The sequence below is a fragment of the Strix uralensis genome, chromosome 8 (genome assembly GCF_047716275.1).
Source record: "Strix uralensis isolate ZFMK-TIS-50842 chromosome 8, bStrUra1, whole genome shotgun sequence".
NCBI lineage: Eukaryota > Metazoa > Chordata > Aves > Strigiformes > Strigidae > Strix > Strix uralensis.
Window position 1 is genome coordinate 6184315 of NC_133979.1, and position 17469 is coordinate 6201783.

Here is a 17469-nt window from a genome sequence, read left to right on the forward strand (position 1 = left end):
GCTCCCTCACCCTGCACCCCTGGGGACCCAGCCAGGCCAGGGCAAGGGGCTGACCGTGGCCTCACAGCGGGAAAAATCGCAATACTTAAAGAGATGGGGAGGTCAGTTAAAGTTTAATGTTCAGGCAAATACATCATTCCCTGCACTTAATCAAGCAGCAGCAATTTCTAACGATAAGTAGAAAGGATTGCTCGCATCCCGGTGATAAAAAGGGAGGATTGCTCCGAGTTTCAGGAGATAAGAAGGCTCTATAAAAATTGAATGTTTTGTACCATGTTCAGCTTGAGACAGCTTTATCTTGTAGTGATGGTGGAGCAAGGGGAGGTTGGGGCAGCGCCATGCCAGGCCTTGCACAGAGATGTTTATGATCGGAGATAGGGCAGAGATTAGGAGCTTATGGCCACAGCCAGCTCCAGGGGTGGGAGCCACTGGCCAGCACCCATGGGAGAGGCGGCTCCTCTTTATAAACCAGGTGGGGAATTTGGGTGGCAAAGCACCTTTCTAGGGACTGGGTGTTACAAAGCAGGAGGAGACACCCTGAGGTGCCTGGAAAAGACCCTGTGCTCATTTCTGGTACCCCAGGGCCTCATTTTACCCTGAGCATGGCATCACCAGCTCTTGGTTAAGCTCTGCAATAACCCTTGCTTGGGGTTAAGTGCTCAGGGGCTCTGCTAGCAAAGGCACATTAAACCTGCTGCCTGCCCAAGGGCTCCCGGGGCTTGTTGCCTTCCCAGCAGGCAGGAAGCCTTTCAGAAACCTCAGTGCCATCAGAAAACCTCTGGTGCTTGTAACCCAGGAAAGCCCTGGAGGTGGCTCTCAGCTGGCCTGTGGCTGAGGGCAGACGTCCCCTGGGGTGTGAGTGATGAGCAGCACTGCCACGGTTCACCGGTGCGGCATTTCGGTGGCTTTCCCAGAACATCTCAGGGAGAAGCAGTTTGGCAGCAAGGTCTTTGCAGTGGTCCTAACCCCATCCTCCGCCGCTGCGGACATCTGTGAAACAGCTCCGTGCTGCCATCAAAGCAGCTCGCTCAGGTCAATTAGGGATGGGTTTCAAAGCCTTTGAGGCTTTAGGTTTCAGCATCTGCCTGCACCTACTCCCCATGTCCTCAGCAGCCTTGCTTAGACTTAGGAAAACGAGGTTTGGCTTTGTCTTTTTTTGGTTTTTTTTTGCTTTTTCAGTGCTCCTGCGGCAGTTTGGGGTTTACATCTCAAGGTGTTGGTGCACCCCCGGGTCTGCACCAGCCCGTGCTGCCCCTGCCGTGGTGGCAATGCCTCCGGGCAGTCCCCAAAAGCCACTTGCATGGAGCATTGGCTGACACCCCGCTTCCTGCAGCGCACAGTCCTGCCTCAGAGGACCCCGGCGTCCGCCTGAGCCCTTGGGACAAGTGACCCTGAGCAGCCCCGTCCCCCCTCCTCGTCCAGAGAAATGGCACCTCCCTGGGGTGTGCTGTGGGTGTAGGACCCCCACTCCATGCTCACCAGCCAGGCAGCTGCACAGTGAACCCCCGGAGCACCTATTTTTCCTTTTAATGCGCTTTTATTGCCACTCCTTCCACAGCCCCACGGGGTAGGATTTCAGCCCGGTGGGAGCAGGGGCTGTTTGCCAGCCCTGCCCGGGAAGAGGAGCAGCACCAGGCAGCTGCGGGGGTAGTGGGATGCTCCACCGGCCACCCCTGCACCAGTGAGGGATACGGAACCCTCCCCACATCACTGACCCCTCTCTCCCTTTGCTGCCTCAAAGGGAACCAGTTTCCCCCATAAAGAAATAGTAAAAAAAAGAAAAAAAAAACCTGTGTTAGGAAGACTTTGGATCATATAAAGATTCAAGTAGCGTTAAGTGAACTAGAAAACCAAGTCCTGTACATCAGCTTATAAAATTTCTAAATAAAAGGAAGAAGAAAAGACATGACACATCAGTGCAGGGGGTGAGGCAGTACAGGGATGCCCCTCCACCCCAGCCCTTGGGACCTCGCTCGGGCCAAAGCCCTCCAGGGAGGCAGGGTCTGGGTGCCACCACCCCATGTCCCCTTCCACCACCACCAAGGTGCCCCCTCATCTGTCTGTCCGTCTGTCCGCAGGGGTGCCGCAGCTCTAGAGGTCCTGCAGCCGCACGATCAGGTCCTCCTTGTTCTTCAGCAGGAACTTCTCGCAGGCTTCGAAGGTGGCACAGAAGTTGGAGGACAGTCCCGCCACGTTGGTGGTGACGTAGTTGAGGTACCCCGGCGTAGCCTGGTTGTAGTAAGCCACCTGCGAGGCACAGGAGATGGTTAGTAGAGGCACGTGGGGATGGGGGAGCCTCTCCGATGGGGTGAGGGCGGCGCGGCCCCACAGCACAGCCGCAGCATCCCACCTTGCTCGTCTCCTCCGACTCTGGCCAAATGCAGAAACCGGAGCAGAGCGTTTCCCCCCTCGTGAAGCCGGTGCTGGCAGGGTGGGTGGGCAGCGTCACCGACCGAAAGGCCACCACGTAGGGGTCCCTGGGGAGGATAGAGCCCGGTCAGCCGGCACAGCCCGGCCGGCAGGGAGCAGGGGGTCGGGGACGGGGTGGGTTACCCCTTGCTGCACGGTTTTCGTCGCGACGCCAGGATGACAAAGTCCTGCGGCTTGTTCTCGTGGCTGAGTGTCTGGCTCACCACGTGGTAGATCATATCGTCGTCATCTACTTGCTGGACGAGCTCCGCGCTCCTGCGAGGCGAGAGGGGACCGGTCGTACCAGGAGAGACAGAGACTGGCCACAGGGCAGATGGGCAAGGGACCATGCTGGGGTGGGGGGAGCATTTGCAGCCCGCCGCTGTACCCAAAGTATTTTGAGGGACCCAAAATGGATGTTTTCTGCAGCAAAGTGCAGCCATCAGCACAGACAGAGCCAGCACCCCTGGGGACAGGGATGCGTGATGAAAGGTCTCTAGGAGCAATCATGGCTCCAAGGTGAAACACTTGCTCCCAAGAAAAGCCCAAAGCAAGGAGCCTTACATTGAAGGATGTGGGTTTTGGAAAGGGCCGGGTGCCCCCGGAAAGCGCCGCAGCACTCACGCGTAGTGCCTGTCCCACTCGTGCCGGCGCCGCAGGTCAGAGAGCAGGGAGAAGGCTCGGCTGGCAGCGATGCGCACCGACATCTCGATGCGGAAGGAGAGGAACTTGTCCTCCTCCAGCGTGTACATCCGCACCTTGGGGAGCACAGGGTGCAGGCTGGGACACACTCACCACCGCTGAGCCCCCAGGTTGCCCATGCTTTGGGGACGAGAAGCAGCTCAGGGAGCCAGGGCAGGGTTTAGTACCTTTTCCTTTTCTCTGGCGAGGGCCCAGTTCGCTTTGGCTATGAGCGTTTTCAGCGCAGAGACATTGTTGTAGCTCAGATAAACCTGGGGCAAGGGCAGCACGTTAGGGGCAGGAAGGGGGGCAGGAGGCTCCCCGTGGGGCAGCACCTTACCTTGTTGCTTTGGTCCCAGGGCACGGAGAGCGGCACCTCGGTCTGTTTGCAGGAGACAACGTATTTTCTGCAGGGAAGGAACAATTTCCTTATGGGGGGACACAAACCACTCACAGACTGCCCCTGTACCGCAGTGCCAAGCCCCCTTCTCCTCCCTCCTCCATCCCCACATCCCACTTGTTTTTTCTGCTCACCGGTCCAGCCGAATTTTTTTCCTAGCGCTAGCTTCTCTGTACCTCCTCTCTCCATCCTGGTAAACAGGAAAAGCACATTAAGTTAATAGGAAAAGGAGGGAATAGAAACCCAAACAGATATCTTTTTGGGAGCAAGCAAAATGTTCAGCAGTGAAAAGCCCCTGCGCTCACCGGCTGCTGCCCTGGCTGGCAGTGGTGGTTAGTGATTAACCATGAACTATTTCAGCATCGCTGCCACGCGCTGTGATCAAGCAACGGGCACTGGCACATTAGGAAAAAACCCTCACTGCGGCTGCAGAGCTGCAAACAGCCACTGAAACACAAATTGCATCCCCTAGCACATGCAAATGTCCGCTCCTGGGAAATAAAAACCCAAAAAAAGCAACTTATTTCAAAGAAAGCAATAGCGCAGTGCTTTAAAGCAGGCAGAGAAGCGGTTTCAGGGAGCCTGACTCCAGCCATGAGATGCTCTCCTGCAGGGTGGGAGAAGAGTCCTAGTTTTAAGGTATCAAAAAAATCAGGTAGTCAGGAATGGATCAGCCAAGGGGAAGGCAATGCTGTCGCTCGCTCACGCTACGATGTACCCCAAGACGAACGGGTGTTTGCTTTGCTGCTGTGCTCGTGTGGCAGATTTTCTTAAATATTTGGATCCAAGCAAATTATGGATCAGGGTGCTTTGAAAGGTAAAAACAACCTAAGGAGTTTGCATTCTTTCCCCTAAATTATAGAAAAGATGAGCTCAAACTTGCAGGCAATATTCTGTTAAGCCTTGCATGGCTAATACGTCTCCATCTCTGCACGGGCAAGTGGTTTATTTTATTATTAGTTATACTGAGCAATCAATTTAATTCACTTGCTAGCAAGCAATTCCATTTCCATCATCATAAAACTGCATTTATTTTGCCACGAATCTGAGAGCCTTTCGGGGCTAAGCGGGATTCCTGAGGGTCTCATGCCACCGCGGTGGGGAGAAGCCAGCCCTGCCCATCCTTACCCCCGGCTCGGGTGCCAGCATCGGCAGGTTGCGGGGCTGGCCCTCCTGGTCCAGCACCACGAAGGTCATGAAGGCGCTGTTGATGTGCCTTCGGCTGACGGACATCTCCTGGCCGTATGCCTCGGCGCAGACCCCCACCTCCATGCTGCGGGGGGGCGGAGAAAAAGGTTGGTGAGGGTGCGGAGAGCTGCCGGGAGGGTGGGATGAGAGTGGGATGGGGACCCCCCGTCACCAGCACCCACCTGTTTTTGAAGGCATTGTTGACGATGGCTTTGAGCACCAGGCGGTCCCCGACTTGCGATGGTCCCCGAAAGTGGAACATCTCGATGGCCCGCAGCGTGGGGTGGGCATGGCACAGCCGGCTGCGGGGGGCAGGTGTTACCTCCCCGGCCATGGCCCCATGCCCCAGCAGCCCCACACACCCTCCCAACACAGCCAGAGCTGAGGAGGCCCCAACAAATGTCACCCCTGGATTTCAACCACCAAAACCAGCCATGAGAAGCGACAATAAGCAGACTGTGGTGAGTGTGAACCCTTCCCTGGGGTCCTCCAGCACCATGTCCCCGCGGGACTCCCTGTACGGAGGGGTGGTGTGTTGGGGACCATCCCTTTGGAGGGTCCTTATAACCTGGCTGTGGCCTGACCCAGCCAGACGCTGCTCTGGCTGTGTGTCCCTTCCAGACACGCTGTCATCCCCCCCCCAAATCCCTGTCAGGTCACCTGGCTGCGATGGTGGCCACATTCTCCATCCAGGCCATGATCTGCCCGCCAAAGGTGTTGCCCTGATGGTTGGCGTGGGGGGGCAGCACCAGCTCCACGCTCTCCACCCGCGTCTTCTCCGCCGGCACAGCTGCGCTGCCGTCCCGCGTCTCCAGCTCTGCCGTGGGGGGAGGAGGGGGTTCAGCATGCCGGCTGTCTGGTGGGACCCCCGCTGCTGGCGTCCCACCAGCCCTCAGCTCCACTCCCCATGGCCGCCCTCCCACTGCATCAACCCTCCCACACCTCCCGGCTTGGGGGTGCAGGATGGTAGGGCTGATCCCCCCCTCTGTGGCCAGGGCATCCCCAAACCACTCTTAACCCCCCTCCCAGCATCCCGCCAAGGAAGGAGGTTGTCGGCAGTGGGTGTCAGGGCTATTTTGAGGCTGTAGGACACGGTACCGGTTTCGCGGGGGCTGCGGGTGAGGAGGTCCTTGAGGGTGTCCTTGTGGACCAGCCGCATGCGGCGGCGCTCGGCAGCGATGCTGTGCTCTATCTTCTCCTCCTCCGTCTGCGGGGCCAGCGGCTTAAGCTTCACCTGCAAAGGGGACACAGGCAGGGTGCAGTCCCGCTGCGGGAGAAGGCAGGGCTCCGTCGGGCACCGGCACGTGCTCCTATAGCACCGTACGTCCCGCCGTATGTGTGTCAGAGCCAGACATGCTCCTCCTGGGTTATATTATGGCTGCTCGCAGAGAGGCCAGAGGGCAAACGGCTCCTATAGCCGGGTAGGGATCCTCTGGGAGCTGTCATACAGCACAGAGGAGGGGACAGCAGCAGCAGGCAGGTGCCCTCTATGCTCAGAGAGGGGCGAGAGCCCCAGCACCCCACACACACGAGGTAAGGGATCACCAACCCAATCATGTGCAGATAGCCACGTAGCAATGGCACGTGCCGTGGTGGAAAGCCAGGCCCAGCCCAGCCCGGCTCTCCCCAGAGAGGCCATTTCCTTGCTGTCTCTGTGCAGGGGCCAACCGAGACCCCACAGCCACCAGCCACCGCTCACCTTGCTGCCGGAGGGGCCCTGCGCCACGAAGGTGGCATAAGCCTTGCAGATGCTGCAGTGCTTCCCGCTGCACAGGTCTTCGTAGCTCACCTGGATGCCCACCTGGGAGAGGGCACAGCACCCCTGAGAGACGGCTCTGCTCCCCGGGGACCCACATCCCATCAAGCACCCCCAGCCAGACCCAGCGTGTGGGATCCCGCATGTGGGATCAAAGCTGGGAACCGCGGGAGGATTTGGGGATTTCGTGTTTGGCCACAGTGAAGGGGCACATGTGGCTGGTGGGAACAGGCGCCCGGCGAGGGGGATAGGGGCAGGGGCAGGGGGTGAAGCCAGAGGGTCCACACCAACCTCCATGCTGGAGTTAAAGGCTCGGTTCACTTTGGCTTTGATGTTGACAACTTGCCCAACGCTGAAAAGCAGAAAGAGGAGAAAGCACATGGGGGTTATCAGGGGGTGAGGGCCCAGGGTTGTGCAGCACACACGCTGGCACCGAGCGTCTCCACGCCGAGCTGTTGCAGTGTTACGGTAGCGGCTGCCTGGGACAGTGGGGACATGCTGGGATGGCTGGCAGGACATGGGGACAGCCACCGCCAGCCGTGGGAGCCCATGGGTGTCCAGCCCAGCAGTGAGATGTCACCCCCAAGCAGCTGCATGCAAATGGATCCCCAGTTTTGGGGAGCTGCTGGGACACCTGAGGGGTGCAGAGGTGCCTGAGGTTTGCTTGGCACCCCCGCCATGCACACATGCACGCTTCTGCCAGAGCAAACGGCTCCTCCAGTCTCGCATGCGCTGTCCTGCACAACGGGGGCACCCATGGGGCCTCCCCACAGGCCCTCAGCTGGCAGCAGCAGCAGCCCCGAAGTGCAGGCACCTCGACTGCTCCGGTCCCTCCTCCTCTCCAGGGCCTCCCAGCAACAGACGCCGTGGCGTACTGGGAGATGGCAGGAGGCAGCATCTGGCCAGGGACATTTTGCACCATCTCTCACATGAAAAATATGCTGGCAGCAAGCTGCTGCTTGCAGAGTCCAGGAGCTCTCCTCTGTGCCTTCAGTAGGCTTCAGAGTAAACACACAAACAGCTTCAGCTCTGCAGCCTAACCTAGTCCAGACTGGTACCAACCAAATGAGCAAAGGCAGCTTATTGGCAACACCAACAACAAACAGGGTCTTTACCAAATTAAATCAGGAATATTCCTCATTCCCTAAAAGAGACCAATGCTAGAAAACTCAGTGGAAAAACAAACCCTATAACCACCACCACAGGTCTGCGCCACAGCGGACTCAAAACCAGAAGTGAAGAAGAGTCAGTGTGTGCTTCAGCACCACAACTTCCCCCTTGCCCCCACACGTGACTTCTGTCTTTAAATGATCATAATCATCTCAGCTACTCAACACGCTTTGCACGTTGGCTCTGGCTGGAGCAGGGGTGGCACCAGGCTGGGACGGTGCCTCTGGCTGTCCCTCAGCACAGACCCTGGGCCAGAGGCAACCGTACACCCACCGCAGGGTGCCAAAATGTTAGCGGGGTTACGTGAGCAGCCTCCGTGCACCTCCTAGGTCGTGCTGCGTCAGTGGGGTTAATGCTCCCAACTCACGGCAGCGCTGCGTTAGGCCGGCTGCTCTAGGGCTGCAAACATCCATACCAGACACTGCTCTTCCCGTCCCGCTGCCCAGGAGGGTTTATATACGGCTGGCTGGGGCAAAAAGAAAAAGCAAAATGGGGGAGAGGGTTAAAGATGAACGAAGCAGTGGCATGGTAAGGCTGGAGCACGGATGCTCCAGCTGGGTTTGCAGTGAGGGGCATGCAAAGGCTGGGGTCTGGGCAGGGGCACTGGCAACCCTGGATCTCTATATTACAGCCCCAAAAATGCTTTATCCTCTCTCTCCTTATCAACTGGCACAAGCCGGTGCCATAAAAGCCACACGAACCCACGTGAAATCCTCCCAGGAGGCTGCACTTCCACATGGCAGGGCTGAGGGATGGGGAGCATCCAATGCCCAGTCGGTGAGTTTTTGCATCAGGGATGTTTTGGGGTCTCCTCTGTGTCCTCCCCAGCACCCACAGCCCTTCCCTGCCCAAGGGGGTCTCTCCCTCGCAGTGGGAGAGTGGCAGAAAGCACAAACAGCCAGGCAAGGAGGAGAGCAGATGCCAAAGCTCCTCTGCCTTCAAACAGCTCTGTGGGAAATCCCTGCCAGGCCCCTCGCTCGGAGCATTAAGCTGGACCACAACAAGCAGGATCTGAGCCAGGAGCAACACAAATTCCCTGACCCCTTGGAGCAGTGCCCAGCTCACCCCCAAGGAGGGGTGAATGCCTCTCAGGGCTTGATTTAACACTCAGGAGCGGGGATCAGGTCTGTCCTCCCACTCCTGAAACCCACGGGGAAAACCTTCCTGGGCAAAGGTCCCCCGGAGCTGTGAAGTGCCAGGCATGGCACCCGCTGAGCCCACTGGGTGCAGGGCATCGACCCCGATGGTGCCACCGATGGGCACCCCAGCCTCTGCCAGTGGTTTGCTGACCCACCAGCACCGCGACATCTGATGTGAGATGAAGAAAGTGGGAGTTTAACGTTTCCTGGGGAGGACGGTGACACCCAAGAGCGAGTCAGACTTCCCGGCACCAAACAAATCAGTCGACAGCCTGGGACCCCAATGCCAGCCCTGGGTGCTCACACTGGTCTCTGCCACAATGAGCGATGTTAGGTTAATGGTTGGACTAGGTGATCTTCAAGGTCTTTTCCAACCTAGATGATTCTGTGATCCTGTGGGCTGCTAGGCAGCATGGATTCTATACTGCACAGCTTGCTCCGCAGGGCCAGCCTTTGCCCAGCATGTCCCCAGGGGACGGGGGTGCCAAAAACCCCTCTGCCAGCACTCTGGCACCTCTGCCATCGGGCTCTGTGGGCACCTTTGTAGGTGCACCAAAACCCTGTGCCAAAACACCCGCCGAGCCCCCTGAGATGGTACCCGGGGGGTGAGCAGATGTGCATCCCCCTGCATGGAGGGGTATGGGGGCTCTGAGACATGAGTAAAGGCGGGTGGGCTTGCTGGGGGGGTAAGGGAGGAGACCACCTTGGGCTTGTAAGACCTACACCTGGTAGGAGTGCTTATGTTGTCCCCTGCAACGCGGTGGTCCAGGGGCTGTGCGCATCGGGGTGGGCACCTCTGCAGGGGCAGTGCCCGGGGGGATGCCGGGACACGCTTGGGAGGGGATTTTGGCCAGGCAAAGCTCAGCCTCGTGCATCTCACAAAGCGATGCCCAAGGAGGTCCCACTCCCCTCCAGCACCCGGTGGGTGGGTGAGCTCCGCCGCACACCAGCCACCCACACGGCTCCTACAGAGGCACGATTTGCAAGATTTAAGTTTTCCAGAGCACTAAGTCAGAGTGTTTCTTGAACAAAGCCAGGGAGGAGCTGGGATTGGGGGAAATACCGGGAAGCCATCCCAGCAGGAGCTCCCCAGGCGACCAGTCAGCGGATAAATCAGAGCAGACAGCTGGCCCGCTGCCCCATGGCAGAGCTGGAGCCTCAATCCCTGGCTGCCCTGTGAGCCTGACACTGCCACCGCATCTCCTTCCCCTCCCAAACACGCTGCTCCCTGTCCCAGCTCCAGCCCCCCTGTCCACATTGCACCCAGCAGACAGGGAAAAAAAACCCATCTGCCTCCCCCGCGCATGCCTGGCTGGAGGGCGGCGTATTTACCTAATGGTATGCTCAAAATAGATATCGTCCATGGAAGCCGTGACGCACGGGCAGCCGGCATGTCTCTCGGCTGGAAAGGAAAAACAAACTGCATCAGCAACCTGCAGCAACACGCTGAGCATGCAAGGGGCACACGCGCTCCTCTGCCCCACGGCCTCGGGGCTGATGACACCAGTGAAACCCTGGCTGGTGTCTCTTTCCCTGCTCATGGCCGCCTGCCACGTTTGCAGGGGACAAGAGCGGGGTTTGTGGTTTCTCCCCCCGTAGCAGTGTGGGTTTGAAGATGTTTTAAGGGTTTGGAGGGTGTGTTGTAGCTAGGAGGCATGCTGTCCTGCTGTTTGCCTTCCCTGGATGCTTTCAGCCGCTGTGGGGATGTGCAGGCAGTCGATATCATCTCTCCACACGCAGCAAATATTTTAAAGCCGTCTTGCTCTTCTGGCTTTCCCTTGGGACTCTGGGAACCTCAAACTGCATAATTGCCCTGGGAACCTCATCAAACTGCAAAATTACACCCATTTTCTTGCCATAACCTCAGCAACCTGCAGTGTGCTTGGTAGGGTGGCTGATCTGGTGAGCTCCATCGCTTCTCCCTGAGTGGAGGAGCTCAGCCCTGTCTGGCAGAGCTCCCCGGCTGCTGCTGGGATGTTGGGGACATCACCAGCCCGGTCTTGCCATGCCCTGCACACCAGGCAAGGGAAAGGGCAACGTTTGGGAAGAAGCAGGCGTTGATTTTGATCTGTCCCTGAGCAAGCCAGCATGCTGCAGCGCACATCTCCTCCCCCTCTTGTCCTGCTCTTGTTTGCTCTCTAATTACTCAGCAAAATGGCATGACGCGGGTCCCCAGCTGGCATCAGCTCTGAGGGACGGCGCTGGACCGCCGGGCACGCTGCCGACGAGCTGGCTGCCGGGGACTCCGCCAGGTCCTTCCTCTCCCATCCCAGCGGGACGATGGCTCCGGTGGGAGAGGATGGCTTACCGGAGAGGCAGGCGGCCGTGTCGATCCACTTGAGCAGCTGGCCGGTGCTGAGCTCACCGCGGTGGTTGGTGTGGCAGGGCAGAACCAGCTGGCTCATCTGCACCTCGGTGGGGTTGCGGGTGGGCGAGGGACTCGCCATGGCCCCTGGAGCCTCCTCCTGCTCCCCTGGCTCCTGGGCACGCGGCAGAGAGGTTGAGCCCTGCGGAGGACAAGAGCTCCATTTACCCAAATGGGAGGAAAATCCGCCGCAAAGACAGTGACCCACGCAGCCCCCTCCCCACGCAGAGCCAGCTGGACCCCCAGCCCTGCACGGCCCCAGGCACCACCAAAACCCACCCAGTCTGTCGCCAAAGACATGATGCCTGCAGCCAAAAGGCAAAAAATCCCTCTAAAAAGAGCTCCGTGGGTGATCACTATAGGTTTCCAGGCTGTTTATTGCCACCAGGGCAGTGGAGAAGCCCCAAACCAGCCGCTTCCTCCCAAAAACCTTGAAAAGCCCCTCCCAAAGTCAATCAATTCTCTGGGAAGGAAGTTTGCTCCCCCCGACAGCTTCATTTTTCGGGTGCCACGGCAAAGGGTGGATTTGTGCTCTCAGGGCTTGTGCCCGGGGCTGGGCACACAGCAGTGCTCCACACCTTCCACCAACATCCCCTTTGCCAAAGGAAACACTGAAAGCAGTTTTTCCTGTCTGGTACAAGCAGGGGAGGGGGGAAGCATCCTCAGCTTGGGGTTGTTTGCGCAGTCAAATACGTTCCTCGTTGGGTTTGCAGTTTGCTGGGCACTGAGCTGCTCCTGCCTGTCGCCCCGGTGGGAGGTGGCTTGGGAGAGAGCGGCTGGCATTGTGACAGTGACGGCAAGAAAAATAGCTGATTAGATGTCAAGCGAGCCGTGTTACACAAGGGGTGAACTCAGTTAGCCCGGTGAGTAATTGAGGAGACACGAGGAGCCGTCTGGGCTTCGTTATAGCCCTTCCTTCCGCTTTCTGCTCCCGCTGTGGCTCCCGTTTACAGCACTTGCTGCGAGAGCCCCACTGCAGCAGCTTCTTTGCCCTTTGCGTTGCCCGGTTTCTTTTAAAGATGGGTTTATGCTGAAAATGAAGCTTTCCCGACTACCCTGAGCTCACCGCCTCTCAGAATAGCATTTTTCTCTAGCGGGTCTAACCTCTGTTTCCATAGCTACTGGTACACGACATCCCAGGAACGGCACAAACCTCGGCTTAGCAGAGACAGCGGCGAACGTGGCAAGTCAAGCCTACGGCAAGGGGCCCCCCCAGTCCGCAGCCCCAGCTGCCAGAGCACCTCCAGCGGGCTCCAAACCCCTTTATGAACCTCCCGGGCTGTTTCCCAGCGTGCCGAGGTGCCTACACAAGTACCACAGAGCTATTTTGGGAAGCCAGCAGGCTCTGGGGTACAAGCCAGTAATGCAAAGAGCTCCAAAGCTGCCTGCTGCAGAGCGAGCAGCCAGCCTGGCCAGAGCTCCCGCCGGTCCTTTTCCCGGTGCTTGTTGTTTCTAAATTTTAAGGAAAAAGCCAGCACCCCACAGGCCAGCAAGAGACCGGGGATGCTGATGGGGAACACCTGGGGAGCAGATGCAATGGGAGTTGGTGCGGCTCCCGGCATGGGGTGGCCCTGGTTAGTAGCCGCCGGCACGACGGGGAGCCCTGGGGTTAGTTGCACGGCACGGGGGGTACCTGGAGGCCATTGCAACAGAAGCTCAAGATCTCTTCAGGGACTACAATATTCTCCTTGACCATTTTTAAGAGACACCTGGAAAGGAGAAGAGTGGCTCCGGTTACACCAGGATCGGCAGAGCTGGGGATGGAGGATGCCTGTGGCTGTTCCCCGGCGGGGACAAGGCAGCGTGTGTGGTGGGTGCCACGGAGCCGTCTGCGGCGTGGGTTGTCACACCCTGTCCCTGTGCCCCACGCTGATGTCCCTCCCCATGCCACCAGCCCCTCGCCAGCACCTATCAGGGGGGGCTGCTGGTTCCCAAACGGAGAAGGGCTCGCCCTTGCCATTCCTCGGGGGTCAGCACTCACCGGCTGTGATGGAAAGAGTCCCAGCTATCCTGGGGTGCTGGACCGAGCCCAGGGCGCGGTGCTGTGGCCCATCCCTCGGTCGGTGACGCTGTGTCAATACTTTCCATGTTGCTACATGTGACAGAGGGCTGTTTCTTGAAGCTCCCCCGGCCAGCACGATGACACCGCCGTGGTCACAAGACAGCCAGGAGGGTATTTTTGGCAGCAGACAGGACTCACGCTGCACACGGGTGGTACCAGGGGCAGCAAATAGAAAGTGCCTGTTGCCGGCAATGCCGCTGTGCCCTGCGCTGGCCCCTCTGCCTGTGAAGCCCTGGCATCCCCCAAGGGCATCATGTGCCCTTGGGTGCCCGCGGGCCCCCCGGCCACACACTGCGACCGGGTCCTGGCTGGACACAGTGGTGGCATTGCAAGGAAAGGCAGCATGGGAGCTGCAGCAAAAACAAGTGGAAGACGCTTTATATTTACAGTTTGCTTTTAAACACAACATGGACAGGACCTTGACGTGCCCTCAGCTGTCTCAGCAAAAATCCCACCCCTGCGTGGGTCCAGCCAGGCTGCCAGAGGTGGCAGCTCCTTCCCCAAGGTGTGGGACTGACCGATTTTGGCACAGGGTCAAAAAAGTGGAAGCTGCAGATTTGCCTCATCAGCCCTTCACAGGAACTGACCTTGGGGCATCACACGGCGTGCACTCATTGTGGTCAGTACGAAATGAGGGTGCTCAGAGCACCAATGGATGCAAGTGGCACCACTGAGCCTTCCAAAGCCTCCCACCCCTGCTTCAGCAGCACCGGGCTTTGCTTCCCCCAGCCCCGCGACTTCTCCAGGCTTGCTATGGAGGCTTGGGAGCTTGCTTATGGCTCATCCACCCCTGCAAGAGCCCAGTGCAAGAGTTACTCTCCTGTTTAGCAAGCTGGGTTTGCTCCCCAGTTTTGCTTTATTGAAGGCACAAGGCAGCAGCGGTGGCTCGGGGTGGCCCCGTCTCACCCCACGGCTGCAGCAGCCAATGCCGGAGGACACATGGTTCAGGCCATACCACGGAAACCGAAACCTGCCGCTGGCTCTGCAATCATGTCACATTGTCCCCTGGGTTGGGTTAGCAAGAGGGGAGAAATAAAGAGAGCCGTCTGCCTCACATCCATCCCCCCCAACTATTTCTGAGCCGGCCCCAGCCCACGCTCCCACCCTGGAGCTCAGGACTCTGCCCAGAGAAGGGGAGAGCCCCGGCCGTGTGTCGTAAACGTGCTCCAGAGACCCGGAACCATTCAGCTGGTGGGTATTTATAGAGTATTCGGTTACTGAAACTAAGCGAGCAAGTGTCTGTCCTCATTAAAATCTCCAGCCTCACTCAACTGTCACATTTTTAAAGCTGTTGACTGATGCAGCCCTTGGGTCACCATGGCAACAGGATGCAGTACCCAGGCGATGATGCTCTTACTCTGTCACCCCTTGAGTGACCCACTTCTACCCCCACAAAAAAAAAAAAAAAAAAAGTTTGCATTAGAAAAAAAACCCTTCCGGCAGAATATTTTTCTTGCCTCCTGCCACGCTCGCTTCCTGCGCTGCTGAAGGCATAAGGAGCCCACAGAGCAAACTGGGGGGGTGGCACAGAGGGGGAGACACCCCAACAGCTCCACAAATACTGGGGAATAGGGATGCCACGGCACCCCGCCGTTCTCTTACATCCTGGCAGGGGGGTGTCCCGCAGCACTGAAGCACCCACAAGCTCCAGGGAATGGTCTCTGCTGCCAAATTGGGTGCTGGCCTCTTGGGAAATCACCAGGGGACCACCAGCCTGGGGGAACCTCTGTCACAAAACCCGCTTGGGTCCTGCAGCCCCCGGGACTATTCCAGGCAGGAACGCAGGAGAGCGGGCGTTCCCCCAAATCCTTGAGCCCACGGGAAGCGGGGTGTTTAGCTACCCTCAAGCAGCGCATGGGAAGGAGGGACAAGGGTGAGGCCAGGATGGGGGTCCCAGGTGCTGGGCTGGGGGGGCTCTGGGCAGAGTGGGGCAGCTCCTTGCCTCAAGCCACCCCTGCCTGCCCTTCAGAGCTCTCCCACCACTGCACCACTGCCTCCCAAATGCCTAATCCTCATTTTCCCTCTCCTGGCTCTGGTTTCCTACCCCCATCCCAGCCTCCCAGCACATACTCCCTGGGAATATTTAAAGAAAAAAGGAGGGAGATGGGGGGGAGGAAAGCGGTGACAATGAAGTTCTCATGGGGGATTATTGGTGTATAATTGAGCAATATCCATGGTAACAAGCAAATCTGCACGCGTTAAAAAATTAACCTGACCTACTTTGGGAAATTCTGCCGTCTCGACAGGGCAGTGAGGGCTCTCCTTCCCCCGAGAGCCGGCCGCTCTGTCCCACTGCCAGCAGCAGCAAAGCCCCAGTGCTCCCAGGGATAGGACAGGCAGGTTTTGTGCAAGGGGAGATGTCCCCTCCAGCGGGACCCCCACCAGCGAGTGGTGGTGGAGATGCCCAGCACAGCTCAGCTCCATCACCCCATGCCCGCCGGGATGGAGCGGGGTCCCCAGGATGAGACCCGCAGCACTTGCTTGGGTGCAGGGTGCCGGCTCCTTTGCAGGGACTTCAGGGTGGTGGCCCCACCAGGACGAGAGGGACAGAATTGCCAGGTCACGGCACGGTGAGGAATGCGGCAGCTCCCTGTGGCAGGTCTCGGCAGGACCCCAGGAGGGCGGCCGGCCCAGAAGAAACACCAGGGCACCCTGTGAGTGGTATTTTTGGGACCACACGTCATGGTTTCTCTAGGGTTTCATGGAGCAAAGCAAGGCGTGGGGCCAGGAAAGTGCAAACCAAAGGCCAAAAGCAGCAGGCGGGGCTGATGGTTTTACATCCAGCACCCATGGGAGACCTTCGCTCAGGATGAGCGCAGCGGGGACCCCTCCAGCCCCCTCATGTCCTCTCCACTGCTCGGCTCAACACTGGGTGAAGCATCCCCAGCTCTGGCCGTGCCCGCAGCCCCCAGCCCCATCCATGCCCCTGTCGCGCCGCTCTCTGCAGCTCCCGGGAGGCTCCTGGGAATGCTGGTGCCTGTTTGCCGGCATGGAGGCAAAGTCCTCCCAGGGAGCATCCCAGGGGACAAAGGTCCCCTGGCACTGCTGCCTCCAGTCCACGGGAAGAACAAAGGCACGCGTCACCCCGTTACGGCTGCAAACACCACCAGGGCCAAAATTCACAATCATGAGGACACCCAACTGCATCGCCCAGCCCAGGCACCTCTGGCCTCCCACCCACGGCTTTCCCAGGGAGGAGGCTGCCGTAGCATCAAGACCGCCACAGTCGAGACCACCAAGTTGGAGACCACCATAGTGGAGATCGCCGCGGTCAAGACCACCACGGTTGAGACCACCACAGTGGAGACCATGATGGTGCAGTGGTCTCCACCCTGGTGATCTTAGCTGTGGTGGTCTTGACTGTGGTGGCCACCACGGTTGAGACCACCGGGGTGGAGACCACCAAGGTGGACACCATGATGGTGCAGTGGTCTCCACCCCGGTGATCTCAACTGTGGTGATCACCACAGTCGAGACCACCTTAGTTGAGACCACCAGGGTGGAGATGACCATGGCATTGTGCCACCCACCCCGCCCGGCCACCCACGCTGTCCCAGCCAGCCCCGGCGCATCCCTCTGCCCTCCCCACAACACCAGCATTCCCAGCCATCCTGTGCCCACGCTTCCCGAATATCTGCCACCACTTTTAAGTGAAAACAGGCTGATTCAAGCCAAATCCCCCCCAGCATCCCTCCTGGCACACCCAGAAAGACCTGGGGGAAGGTTGATGTTGTTGACTCCCACCCGCTCTCCCCATTGCAGCCGGAGGGTGCCACGTCCCCCTTGGTGAGCCACTGGTGCTGACCACGACGGAGCTGCGGCACCGCTCGCTGCAAACCCCAAGGGCAAGAGGGCATCATCTGAGCGAGCAGGGGGGGCACGAGGGGCTTTCACTCCACATCCTCCCCCCCGGCAGAGCCGCCCAGCACTGACACAAGCCAGGGCAAGCCATCGCTCCACTGCTGGGCGTGGAAGTCTCCTTAACAGCGTTGGACGCTGGCTCTTGCTCACCCAGCCCCAGGGTTCCCCCTCCTTGTCCCCATCATCCCCAGCCCCCCTCGGCCCTCACCTCAGCCAGAAGAAGCTGAGCATTTGCGGGTGGTGGCGAGACGACGGCTGGCTCGGAGGAGAAGCGTCCGGACACCTGCACGCGCGGCCGGCACCGGGCGCGGGCGACGAGGCCAGGGCTGGCGCAGGGCCCTGGGACAAGGCCAGCACACACCCCCTCCCGCTTCCTTAAATATAGTCACGCATAACTTTTCTTAAGGTAGCACTTGGCAAATCTGCTCTTGCCTGGAA

The 17469-nt window shown here is 58.9% G+C and overlaps 1 protein-coding gene across 9 annotated transcripts; it reads right to left on the bottom strand.

The window, feature by feature from the left end:
* Positions 1 to 94: 94 nt before the first annotated feature.
* On the bottom strand, positions 95 to 17469 carry ACOT11 (acyl-CoA thioesterase 11). 9 transcript variants are annotated; one of them, XM_074875971.1, is made up of 18 exons: positions 17240 to 17352; positions 12742 to 12817; positions 11052 to 11250; positions 10076 to 10145; positions 8020 to 8070; positions 6726 to 6786; positions 6378 to 6479; positions 5772 to 5912; positions 5339 to 5493; positions 4861 to 4980; positions 4619 to 4763; positions 3625 to 3680; positions 3431 to 3497; positions 3279 to 3362; positions 3034 to 3167; positions 2554 to 2685; positions 2351 to 2477; positions 95 to 2247 (listed from the first exon to the last, which is right to left on the bottom strand). In XM_074875971.1, exons 1-18 carry the CDS (start codon positions 17260 to 17262, stop codon positions 2092 to 2094), a joined length of 1899 nt encoding a protein of 632 aa, XP_074732072.1. In that variant the 5' UTR covers positions 17263 to 17352; the 3' UTR covers positions 95 to 2091. The 9 variants fall into 9 exon arrangements, with proteins under 9 accessions (XP_074732072.1, XP_074732068.1, XP_074732069.1 ...); XM_074875967.1 differs by lacking the exon at positions 17240 to 17352 and adding an exon at positions 13090 to 13492; XM_074875968.1 differs by lacking the exon at positions 17240 to 17352 and adding an exon at positions 13090 to 13489 and having other exon boundaries at positions 5339 to 5495; positions 5777 to 5912.

Excerpts from the sequence above, each read along its gene's own strand:
- ACOT11 (XM_074875967.1), bottom strand. The coding sequence starts at position 13,196 with ATGGAAAGTATTGACACAGCGTCACCGACCGAGGGATGGGCCACAGCA. Across the intron at positions 5,913-6,377 it reads AGGGCCCCTCCGGCAGCAAG|GTGAAGCTTAAGCCGCTGGC; the intron begins GTGAGCGGTGGC and ends TCCCCTTTGCAG. Across the intron at positions 4,764-4,860 it reads AACAATGCCTTCAAAAACAG|CATGGAGGTGGGGGTCTGCG; the intron begins GTGGGTGCTGGT and ends GCCCCCCCGCAG.